At 59.0% G+C, this 12,303-nt stretch overlaps 1 protein-coding gene across 6 annotated transcripts in view; it reads right to left on the bottom strand.

Moving 5' to 3' along the window:
* GAS7 (growth arrest specific 7) overlaps window positions 1-12,303 on the bottom strand; it is a 207,304-nt gene that overhangs the window by 25,330 nt on the left and 169,671 nt on the right. For all 6 annotated transcript variants that reach the window (XM_059668629.1, XM_059668632.1, XM_059668628.1 and 3 more), the window contains 2 exons: window positions 7,068-7,121; window positions 1,302-1,391 (listed from right to left, as the gene is read on the bottom strand). In XM_059668629.1, coding sequence (XP_059524612.1) covers window positions 1,302-1,391; window positions 7,068-7,121 — 144 coding nt within the window. The remainder of the gene's footprint in view (window positions 1-1,301; window positions 1,392-7,067; window positions 7,122-12,303) is intronic.

Here is a 12,303-nt window from a genome sequence, read left to right as displayed (position 1 = left end):
CCTCCATCACAGCCTTTACCACCAGGAACCAGGGTCAAATGCTTTGGTATTTAATGGAAGGACTTAAAAGTATGACCTGCGACCTCACAGACAGGTGCGGGGTCAGCTCAGCCACTGCGTGACCCGGTCAGGGCTTCCCCAGCCTGGTGCGTCCTCAGGCCCCGCCCCTTGAAAGGGAACGGGTTGCACCTCTAAGACCCCAGAACGGACACTTTAGGAGAGGGGAATGGGAAGGGGTGGCGATGCCCGGCCGGCATGGCTCAGTGGTTGCGGTGAGTGTCGACCTATGAACCACGAGGCCACGGTTGATTCCCGGTCAGGGCACATGCCTGGGTTGCGGACTCGATCCCCAGTGTAGGGCGTGCAGGAGGCAGCCGATTGATGATTCTCTCTCATCACTGATGTTTCTCTCTCCCTCTCCCTCTCCCTTCCTCTCTGAAATCAGTAAAAATACTATATAATGAAAGTGCAGTATGCAAACGGTCCCCTCGACCAGGAGTTTGTCTGGAGTTCGACCAGGGGGCGGGGCCAGCTGGGGGAAGGGAGGGAGTACCCGGGTGTCAGCGGCAGCCGCTAGGGACCCTACCAGTGCACGAATTTCATGCACTGGGCCTCTAGTATAAAAGAAAAGAAAATGCCCAAGACTTCTACCAGTTTCTGAGGAGCTGGGCTGTGCATTTGTCAAGAGATGCTGACTTGTGGAAAAACACACATAACATGAAGTTACCATCTTGACCATTTTTAAGTGTGTAGTTCAGTGGCATTAAGAATTCACATTGTTGTACAACCATCACTACCATCATCTCCAAAACTTTTCTTTGTCTTGGGAAAGGGACACTTTGTCCCCACTGAACAATTTGCAAAGGCCCTGGAACCCCAGAATCTGGAGCTCGCGACACATCCTTAAGCCCAACCTCCTGACTTCGACGGAAACAGAGAAGCCCCAGGGTGAGGCACCTATCCCCGGTCGCCCACAAGTGACAGAGCAGGCCTGGAGCCCAGATTCCTTCGCTGAAGTGGACTCTTGTCTCCTGTCTTTACCCAGCAGCAGAGAAAGGGACCGCCCAGCTTACCTGCTTTCTGCCTGGGTTTCCGTGTTGCCACGAATGAAAACCCTATCAATTCTCTGAGGCTTATGGAACATTCTGGACTCCAGAGGGTCTTAAATCTCCCACCAGTCCATTAGGTTTCAACAGGAGAGGCCCCTCTGCTTTGAGCTCAAGGCCCTTCATGCCCCCCCGCCCGGGGTTCACTCTTGGTCCTTGGGGCCACAGTGTGGGGGAAACCGAGGCACCACTTACCCAGAAATAGTCGCAATAGCTCCACTCGGTTGGTTTCAGCAGCTGCTGCTCGGGCATCGTGTCTGGGTGAGGGAACGTCACACAGTTGATCTGCAGGCACAGGACAGGGAGAAACGAGGGCTGAGGGCTGGGAGGCTGGGAGGGCTCTGCTCCCAGACACAGCGCTGCAGAGGTGCCGGGAGGGTCAGCGTGAGAGAACGCACACGGGATCTCAAGATGCTCCAGGGCCAACATGTCAAATGGGGGCACCAGTACTCACACCCACCCTAGAGGGCTGCCCTTGGTACAAACTCTCTGGAGGGCGGACTGACAGCATCTATCAAAACTGCCAACATCCAGAGCCTTCGGCCAGCGAGTGCACTCGAAGAGTCTATCCTACAGGTGCGTTTCACAGGTGTGCAGCCGGCAGGGTGCCTCCCCCCAGCACCCTCTGTAACAGCAAAAGGCTGGACACAGGTCCTCTGTCCACCAGCAGGGGGTGGGGAAGCAAAGCAGGAGACAGGCGGGCATCCAGGGAAGTGGCTTCTAAGCAGGGGGTGTCAGGACAGACTGAGTGGGGAGGGGAGGGAGCAGGTGCAGGATATGACTGTATGCCGCCATTTGTGTTAAAGGGGAGGCATATACACCTTTGGTTATTTACCTATGGAATACCTCTGTGGCTGATATCACCGTTTGCTCCCGGGGAAAGGAGTTCTGTGGCCGAGGTCAGGGGTGAAGAGTCACCTTGTGAATTCGATCTCACACAATGTATTCTATGAACAGAGAGGCTGCGGTGCTAACCCGGGAGCCTGCTGGACAGTGCAGTGCAGATGCTGGGATGGGCTCAGATCCCTGGCTGAGCTGGTCCCGCAGCCCTGCTCTCCCTGCCTGGCGGAGCGGCTTTCTACTGCTCCTGCTGATGTCGCATCCAGCCGGGACCCCTCCATGGAGCCCGGTCCCTCCCATGGAGCCGGCTAACTTGTGTTCCTTGTGGGAGCCGCTGAGTCCCACCAGGCCTGAGCCCTGCCCTGTCCCTCTTTAACCCCTCACTGCGCCCCAGCTGCTGAAGTGGAACTGCACACGGTCAAGGTAAAAAGAGTGCAGAAAAGCCCCAGGCTTCGAACAGAGGCACACACTCCGAGGCCAGGCAGCTCACACAACAAGGGAGGTGCCCTGTGTCAGGGATTGCAGCTCAGGGCGGGGCGGGAAAGACCAGCCTCTGCTTTGGGAAGGGGTGGGGATCTACGGAGCTCCATCTGAGCCCAAGGGGCGGACTGCTCTCACCCCACCAACTGTCATCAAGACGGAGTGAGGAGCCCATCCTTGTCAGGTTATGCGATGACCGAGGAGCTTCAAATCGGGCATTTGATGTGAAGTGTCTCAGTTTTGAAATGTTGGCCAGTGAATCCAAGGCTGAGAGTTATGATGTCAACAATAATGTAGGCAAGCCAGCCCCTCTGCCCACTGGACCAGGCCTGTGGGCCCCAGCCATGGCCTGTTCCAGGGGCGGGAGGGCGGCTGGAAGTAAATCCACCCCCCCACTCCCCCCACTCCCCTGCCCCGCTGGCTGCTGGGGGCCAGGCCTTGCTTACAGTCCTGCAAGGAGAGTGTGGGAGAGTCCAGACAAGAGAAGGAGCCCCTCCCCCCAGAAATGGGGCTGAAGTCTGGGCGAGATTCCCACCCTGAAGGAAGCACGACAGGCAGGAAGGATCAGGGGCACGCATGGCCCAAACATCCCTGGTGACGAGCGGCACTGAATCCCACCCACCAAGGCCAACATGGAGGCTGAGGCACCCCCCAGGGCGGGGCGTTTTCTTCCAATGCTGCTCCCACAGGGACCCCAGGTGCCAGCGGCCTGCGGGGCCAGCTTGGGGGAGGGCCAGCCTCTCCATGCCCAGGAGCGGGCAGCAGTCCCCAGGCCCCCTTTTCGGGCTTCTACCCCAAGGGGTGCTCTGGCGACCCCTATGGCAGGGTCTCTCTCGCAGCAGCCATGGAAACGAGGGATGGATTCTGGTCTCCCACAGTCCTCGTTTCACGTGTTTCAACAAAGCACAGTGATCACAGTCCATCTTTATTTTACTTAATAATGCTGTCCGTGAAAATGTCATCCACATTTAATGATACGTTAGCTGACATTGGATTGAGGACTAAGAATCACGGAACTCAGAGGCTGAAGGCACTGGGGGTGGGACCAGCGTCTTCTCTAGTGCTGGGTCGGGATCTGGAAGGCAAGGGGTCGGCCTGTGGCCCTGGAGCAACCACTGAAGGAGAGTGAGCTGAGTTGGGGGGAGGGAAGGGGGAGGTCAGGGAGGGTAAGGCCTCCTCCCTCGGTGGCTTCTGCCACTCTGTGGGGACACTGGTCCCGGGATGGTCTGGCCCGGGGCCCCCAGGTGGCTGCTCCTGCCTCTGTCAACTCCCAGCTCTCCCAGGGGGGCTTCTCCGCATCCTCAGAGCCCTGCGCCCCCTGGTGGGCGTCTCCGGAACTGCACGGGCTGCCCTCCAGGAGGCAGTGGTGATGAATGCCTCCTGCAATTCCCGGGGAGCCCTCACCCAGGCGCCCTGCCAAGAGCTTCGCAGGGATTCTCACTTCATCTTCCCAGGAGCCCCACGGGCTGGGCAACACTGGCCTCGTTTGATGTGAGGAAGCGGAGGATCGCCCAGGTACAGTATTTGAATGCAGAGGATGACAGCAGAGCTCGCCCCTCAACCACCCTGCTGGCTGCTCAGCGGACTCCTGCTCGTCCACGTGCCATGTGGACGGTACGAGGAGGGCGGTACGAGGAGGGCGCACGTGGCTCAACCCTCCCAGCACCCTGCACGTGTGCATTTGTAATCACACTTCCCGCGACTGTTCATTTCCCATCTCTCTTCCTGCTCTCTCCCGCGTGCCTGGCCCAGCTGGGCACCTGGCAGGGGCTCAGTGCTTCCCGGGGTGATGACTGGAGGCTGGAAACAGCAGGTATAGTCCCTGCCCTCACGCTTTTACAGCCCCGTGAGGAAGGGATACACGGAATAAGGAACTGCAGTACTTTGGGAGGAATCTACCACTGGGTGAGCGTGGGGCGCTGGGGCTGCGTGAAGGGGAGGGATCTCGGAGGGAGTGATATTCAGTAATACAAGTGCGGTCAAGGCAGGGGGTGGGGGAGGGGAAGAGTGTGGCAGGGAGGGAAAGGGCCCGGGTCTGAGGGTGCCCTGCACAGCTGCTGGCTGCCGGGAACGTGCTGCTCTGTGGCCAGGATCACAGTCAGGGAGCAGACAGCACTGAAGCCAGAGGGGACCTGTGGCAAGGGTGGGGTGGTGCGGGGGGGGCGGGGGTGAGTTAGGGGCACGGGAGCATCCGGCCGGGGACTCTCAGGTGAGCCATCCGCTGCAGCACGGAGGACACACAGGAAGGAGCACGCGGCCGACCTCAGCCACCCGGGAGGCCCCGCAGTGACCAGGGGGCGTGGCGGTGGCTCGGAGCAGTGCAGTCAAGTGGAGAAGCGGAAAAATGCGGGACAGACTTCACAGACAGACTGCACACTACCATGAAGTTAGCTCAGCGACTGTCCACTGGGGGGCTGTCCCTTCCCCTGCCCCGGGGCACCTGGAGACCTGGAGACACTGTTGGTGGTCACACCTGGGGGGGGGGTGCTGCTGGCACCTGGTGGGGAGAGGCCAGGGACGCTGGTAAACACCCTACAATACACAGGGCGACTCTGCACCCTGCCAGCCCGCCTCCGGCCTGAGGTGAACGGCAGCCACAGACCCAGGTCAAGTCGGGGGCTCTGCCAGTCCCCCCACCCTCAGTTTCCCCAGCAATCATTCCCCAGGGTTGAGTGTTTACCTAAAACCCTGGGGGTGTTGGTTACAACCCAAACCTTCCTGCCGGGCCCCTGAGAGATGAACTGTAGTCTAAGGTCCCACGGAGGGACCCTGCATTTTAACACGCATCGCGGCGGCCTCAGGTGCCCACCTCACTTGGCAGCCTGGCTCCCGAGAAGCGGGAAGCGCTGAGTTGGGTGGGCAGGAAGCGGGAGGGGAGGCACCAGCAGAGATGGGCAAGGTGTGCTGGCCAGGAGATCCCGCCCCCGCCCCCCCCCCCCCCCCACCCTGCCAGGGCCCGAGGCCTGGCTCCAAGCAGCACCGCAGGGAACGAGGCCCATCTGCTATCCTGGGCACCGGCACCGAAGACCCGTCAGGCAACGCGGGGCGGCCCCATTCTGCTTCCCGCTCTTCATTTCTCCTTTTCACTTACCTTCTACAATCCCAACCCGCCCCCCCCCCCCCCCGCATCCTTCTCCCTCTCTCCCCCATTTCTGGAAACTTTTGGGAGTTCCCGCTCTGCTCCAGCACTCTAGGCATTCTGTGGCAATTCGAAGATTTGCCCTTGAAGTCTGCCATGCCCTGCCCTGCCCCATCAGCTCCAGCAACAAGGAAGCTGCTGATGACGGGTCCATTGGGGCTGAGCCACCCTGCCTGCCCAGGAGGCAGTGTCCACTGTGTGTGTAGGGGGTGAGGGGGTTGGGGAGAGGTAACAGCACAGGTCTGGAATCCGAATGGCTCCCAGCCGTGTGGCCTTGGGCGGCGGGCTGTGGCTCTGTTCCCCAGTTTCCTCATCTGTAAACAGGGTGGTGAGAGTATGAATGTGCACAGAGCACTCACCATGTGCCAGGCCTGTTTTAAGTGCTTTCCCCATGTGGACTCAGTCCTCACACCGTCCCTATGGCACGGATACCCACCACCTCCCACTGCACAGACGTGGACACTGAGACACAAAGACACAGGGGACCCTGCCCCAGGCCGCTGCACAGCAGACAGGCCTGCGCCGCACTCTCTGGCTTCAGAGCCCAGGTTCACGATCACCACACGACGCTGGTCCCCGCGCCCCCGCCTCACAGTGCGTGGAGGCGAAGCGAGCCGCTCCGAACACGGCTTATGCATTAGAAACGCACACAAGAGTGGCAGCAGTGATTGCCGTTATTGTTTGCCTAACCATTTTCCCTTCCACGCAGGACTGTCAGCCTGCATGAGCCAGGGCGTGCACCCACTCCCGGCTTCACCGCGGTGGGGGTGGCCAGAATGCTCAGAAGTGCGCGTGACGGAGCCCGAGAGCGAGCCCCCGTTCCCAGCTCCGCTGCGCTTGTGTCAAAACGGCGGCACAGCCAGGACCACACTTCTCACCTCTCCAAGGCCTTGGCTGTTTGAGCACCTGGGCACCTCACCTGCCCACCTGCAGGGGGCACTGCTGGCCAGCGCCCCTTTCCCAGGCACAGGGCTGACGGGGTGCTGCTCTTGGGGGCTTGCGGCTGCAGGAAGGGCTCTGGGAAGCGGTGTGGCCACTCCAGAAGGAAACCGCTTGCTTCCTGCCAGGAACTCCCGGGAACTCTATTCTTAGGGATCTTTCTCTTGCTTTTAACTCTGGCATCTTCCAGAAGTTACCAGGCACAAACGCAACCCTGCCATGGCTGTAATTTACACGTCACGTCACTTGCACAGAGCGCGGTCCACCCCCTCACCCACTCCCGCCCACCCTGCAGAAATGGCTCCTGCCTCATTCCAGCCTCCATCCTTCCCCTCGCACCCCCCCCCCCCGAGAGAAACGTGAGGGGTGACATTGACAGAAGGGGGGACCCACGGGGAACTCTGGCTGCATCCAAGCTTTGGAACTTCCCAGTTCCAGGCTGGGCATCCCTTCCACGCTCTGTCCACGTTGTCATGGCAACAGCCCATCTGTGGCCGAAAGCCCCAGTTTGCCGCCCAGCCGGTGAGCGCTCGGGGGGGGGGGGGGGGGGGCGAGCCACTTACCGTGATGGTGTTCTCCTTGCTCTGCTTTTTGCCTGGCGACGAGGACCCCAGGTTCTGGAAGGAGAGATAAGAAGCATCGTCAGAGCTGTCCTCCATCCTGGAGTCGCTCCCACTCCGGTCCCCTGAAGGCGGTGGGTTGGTGACAAGCGCGTGCTGGGAAGTTCCGGATGTTCGGCCTGCGGCTGACCCTAAGTCACCATCGTCTGGGAGAGGCGGCGGGCGTGCCCCTGACCCCACTCTGCTCCTGCCTCCTGTGCCCTAGGCTGGAAGGCTGGGGGAACCGCTCCAAACCAGGCGGCCTCCTCTTCTCTACGGTTTGGGAGTTAACCCTCAGCTGCCCTCTGCTGGTGAGCGGCTCCGGGTGCGCTTGCTGCCTGCACCTGCAGAATGCACTGGGGAGCAGAGGGTTAAGGCAGGAGGCAGGCTGCAGGCCACCACCTCCGGGCGGCACAGGCACCAGGATGCCCAGCAACAGCTTCATGTGAACCTAGGGCGGGCACATCCAGCCCTGTATCCATCCATCCATTCGTGCCCTGTGCCCTGGGGCCCAGCCACTCCCTGCTCCCCAGCCCCGGAGCAGTATGGGTCTCAGCTGAAAGCCCTGGGTCAGCCTCCACTCAGACTTCAAATTGCCTGTTGTCTTCCCGCTGCCGGCAACCAAACCACTATCCCAGCCGAGGACGGTTCTGGGTCGGACACGAGGAGGGCTGGCTGAAAACGCCACGAGAGCCTGGGAGCCTAAAGGGGGGGTCAGCTCTGGGTCTCGCCGTCGCACGCGCAGCAGTGACATCAGGGAGTCGGTAGGGCCTCCGGGCAGGACGGCGGTGTCCACTCCCGTCCCGAGCCACGCCCGGCCTAGTGCAGACTCACCCCGAGGCACGCGTGTGGCCTTCGTGGGTGGGAGAGTCCCTATCCTTTCTCTAGTGGAGCGGAAGGAAGCGGCTGTCAGGTTTTTCAGATAAAGTCCCAGAAAAGGCCTGGAGGGGCTTCTCCAGCAAGCCCCTGGGACCCGACAGCCCCCCACCCACGGGGCGGGAATGGCTTCTGGGGGGACAGAGGGGGGTCAGCCCGCCTCAGGGACGTCTCTGCTAACCCGGCAACACAGGGAGCTGCCAGAGTCCCTGCTCACGGTCTCCTCGGCCCCTCCCTCCCTCCCTCCCTCCCTCCCAGACCTACTCTGGCTGGTAACTAAAGTCAACTAATCAAACCGCCCACCAAGAGGGTCCAGATAAAAGAGCCTCACAGGTCATCGCTCTCACAGACAAGAGAATGAACTCGCTCGCCTTCGCATCCTGCCCAGTGATGTGACCTCTCTGAGCCTCAGTTTCACCATTTGTTACCGACGGTCCTCAGGCTTTGGGTGCATCAGAATCAACTGAGCCCCAGCCGTGTCTCCCAGGGCTCCCAGTCCCGCGGGCTCGGGTGGGCTGGCGCCTCCCTGGGACTCCATCAGGCGCCCCACTGCCGGCAGGTCCTCCAGCTGCCCTCCCAGGACCTGGGGCAGCAGCATGCTGGGGACCAATCAGCTTCTGCCCGTGTTTTTAACGCACCCACTCATCCAGCTCACCCACCCTGGACCCTCCCAAGTTATCAGTTCTGCCCGCGGGCACTTGCCAAAATGGGGCCGCCCAGGAGGAAGGCATGGCGGGCACCCGGGTGCCACTCTCCAAGGAGAGGAGACAGGTGCAGGGCCTCTCGAGGGCTCATTCATGCGAGGCACGGGCCAAGCAAACACAGCTGACCCTTAGCCAACACGGATTTGACCGCACGGGTCCGCCTGTACATAGATGTCCTTTTTCAATAAATATACGGTCTGCCCTCCTTATCCCAGGCCTCACACCCTCAGGTTCAAGCCGTACTTCTCATCTGTGGCTGGGAATCCACGACACAAATGCAGGTGAGCTGTGTGCACCCGCGGCCACGGCTCTGCGCCACTTTATAGAAGGGACTTGCATATGCGAGGGTTCTGGTAACCACTGGGGTCCTGGAACCAATCGCCCGCGGACACCGAGGGGCTGTGGATACTAGCAAGTTTGTGGGGAGTCAAAAGTTACATGTGGATTTTCGACTATGCAGGGTCAGCTCCCCGACACCCCCCCCCCCCCACCGCACTGTCCAGGCGGAACTGCCCCTGAGGGAGAAGGCGGGAGAGGTCTCTCGGGCGGGTTCTGCAGTTTGCAGGGTCTCCCTGTCGTCGACACCGGGTGCCCTCACTCCAGCCCCCAGGAGGGCAGCGGCGCAGGCTCCGGCAGCCCTGGCCACAGCCTGCAGTCGGTGTGGGTGCTGAGGGGATGGCGACGAGGAGGACGAGGGGCGCCCTGGCAGAGGGAGGAAGCTCTGCCACCCGGGCTTGCTTACGAAGCGGACACCAGGCTAAGCCTGTGGCACCAGCAAGTTCGAGGCATCACCTGCGCTTTACAAATGGTGAAACGGAGGCTGCCAGACACCGACGACTTGTCCACAGCCACAACGCACGTAAGTGGGGGACATCGGAAGCCAAGCCTGACTAACCCCTCCCCTGCCTCCGCCATCTCTCCGCCTGAGACCGGGACCCTCTTGTTCTCCAGGTGTCTGCAGGGGTCAAAGATCCCCATCACCCACAAGCACTGATTTTGGAACCACTGTGTCCAAGGCTCTGTGCAATGAGGCTCACACAGAGGTCACCTCCTCCCATGACTTGGGCCAGGGCGGGAGGGCAGGTACTGGGACGTGGGGCGGGGGCGGGCGCTCTAAGTGTGGCTGTCAGCACCTTCCCACCTCCGTCCTTAGCTGTGCATCCCAGCCAGTGCTGGGCGGGGTCTCAGGCTCTCTGGGGTGGTCTCAGGCTCTACGTTTGCAGCAGATGACTATTGTCCCAATGTCATATACGTATACATAGAAACATATCATATACATGCATCATATACACATACATGTAACACACACATGCACGCACACACATACACACACACACACCCTGCAGCACTCCCCTGAAAGGGCCCAGAAGGAAAGACCCCTCAGGCACAGTGAGAACCCCTACTAGCTAAGGGTTGGTTTCTAAATGCTATTCCCCCTAGAGGAACTCAGGCTCCTTGGGAAGTGGCCAATTCCAAAGGCCCGGGCCAACCCGGAACACCTTGTTCCCAAAATGATGTGATATAAATAAAAGGACACGGAGGCCAGTTTCCAGGGGCCCCCACAAGCCAAATTTGGGACAATCTGAACACGAATAGGAAAAACGACCACAGATGATTAACTTCAAAAGTGGTGATGGGCGAGGGGAGGGCAGCAGTCTTCACAGAAAAATGCATGAAGAATTAGCAAATCACCATTTGCAAACCCCAGCGTCAAAACAGACTCAGGCCTCGCTCACCAAGGATGCCCGACGCACTCGGTGAAAACTGTCAGGGCCCGGGATCCCCACACGCTCTCAGCCGATCACCCCGCAGACGGTGACAAATCACCAAGTCGGAAGGTGCCCCCGAGAAGGAGAAATGTGGCCATCGCCACACTGAGAGCTCACACTCGGCACCCCCGCAGGTGTGACCTGGGAGCGTGCGGCTCCAGACGTACACGTGAGAAGCACGCAGCGGGCCCCGGGTGGCGTTGTGGCCAAGCGGCCGCGCCCGGGCCGGAGCATAAGAAAGCAATTGGACCAAGCATGTAGGTCCTACAAGACAACCGACCTGGACTCCTTCCCAAAAAAGGCAACGCGAGGAAAGACAAAAGAACAAATGTGTAGGAAATATAAGAGAGACTGAAGTGCTAATTCAGACAGAACATACTTCCATGCAATGGAATACCATTTGGCTATAAAAGAAAGAACGAAGGGCTGATACATGCTACAACATTAATGGACCGTGAAACGCTATGAGAGAAGCCAGACACAGAAGACCATATGGTATGACTCCATTGATGTGAAATCTCCAGAACAGGCAAACCTGTGGAGACAGGAAGTAGCTTAGTGGTTGCCTAAGGCTTAGGGGGGATTCTTTTTGGGGTGATGAAATATTCTAAAATTCATGATGATGATGATGATGCAACTTGGTGACTATTGCACACTAAAAACCAGTGTGTTGGACACTTAAAATGGGTGAATTACATGATATGTAAATTATATCTCAATAACGATGTCTTAGAAAGAGAAACTAAAGAGATAGAGCAACCAATATATCCAGGTGTGAGACCTGAATGGGCCCTGGATTGTGGAGAAAAGCAGGGATAAAAGCCATTTTGAGGGCAATGGTGAATTTGAATGTGGATTATATGCATCAGATGATATGATTGAATTAATGTGTCCTTAAGTGTGTTGTTATTGGTATTGTGGCTATGTCTTCCCCTTTGGACACATTATAAAATGTTTACAGTTAAAACGGTATGTCAGGAATTTGCTTTACAATAATCCCAGTGGGGCCAGGGGGAGAACTGGGAAAATAAATGAGACAGGACTGGCTGAATAACTGTCGAAGGCGAGTGACTGGCCTGCGGCCCTTTACTGGAGTAATCCTTCTGCTTCTATAAATGTTGGCAAATGTCCATAGCAAAGTGCGTTTTTTTGCTTTTTAGTGCCCTTTGCCTATGATTCTGGAAAGTTTTTCTCCTTCCCTTTTTAAAACCCTCCCCAGCCTGGTCTCCCAACCTTGCCTGAGCCGCTCTGCTGTCCCTGTGCGGTGAGGCTGGTACATTGCAGCGGGGGATGGAGGGGTCATTCACAACTGACTCACAGCCCGCCCCACCCCCACCCCCGCGTGCCTCCTTGCCCTGTCTCCTTGCCCTGTGAGTAGTCTGGGTCCCACCCCTCGGCGGGTAGGGCCCAGTAGGAAACCTTCAATGGCTCCCAGCACCATTGGGACAAAATCCAAGCTCCTCCCCACAGGCCTGGTCAGATGCTCCAGCCTCACCTCCTAGTTAGTGAACCACAGCCCACCTGGCCTCTATGGGTCCTCCGAAATGCTGCCTCCAGGCACCCGCAGGTCCTGTTCCCTTCACACGTGCTGTTCCCTGCACCTGGACTGCTGTTTCCCCACCTGTTTGCTCATCTTCCGTCTTGGCTTAAGTACCTTTGCTTAAGGAGTCTTTCTCTCCCTGACATTCCCACTACGACACGCCACCACCCCGCCAGGCCCTGTGGCACGCTCTCCCTCCCTCCAGCTCCATCACTGCTGAAGGGAACCCATCCCTTCTCTCCTGTCTTTCTCCAGCCCCAGCTGTGACCCTGCATCAGGGCGGGGGCCACGCCAGCCTGTGACCCGGTGCC

The sequence above is a fragment of the Myotis daubentonii genome, chromosome 16 (genome assembly GCF_963259705.1).
Source record: "Myotis daubentonii chromosome 16, mMyoDau2.1, whole genome shotgun sequence".
Classification (NCBI taxonomy): Eukaryota; Metazoa; Chordata; class Mammalia; order Chiroptera; family Vespertilionidae; genus Myotis; species Myotis daubentonii.
The sequence above is the reverse complement of the archived record's forward strand: the minus strand, read 5'-3'. Positions and strand labels throughout refer to the sequence as shown.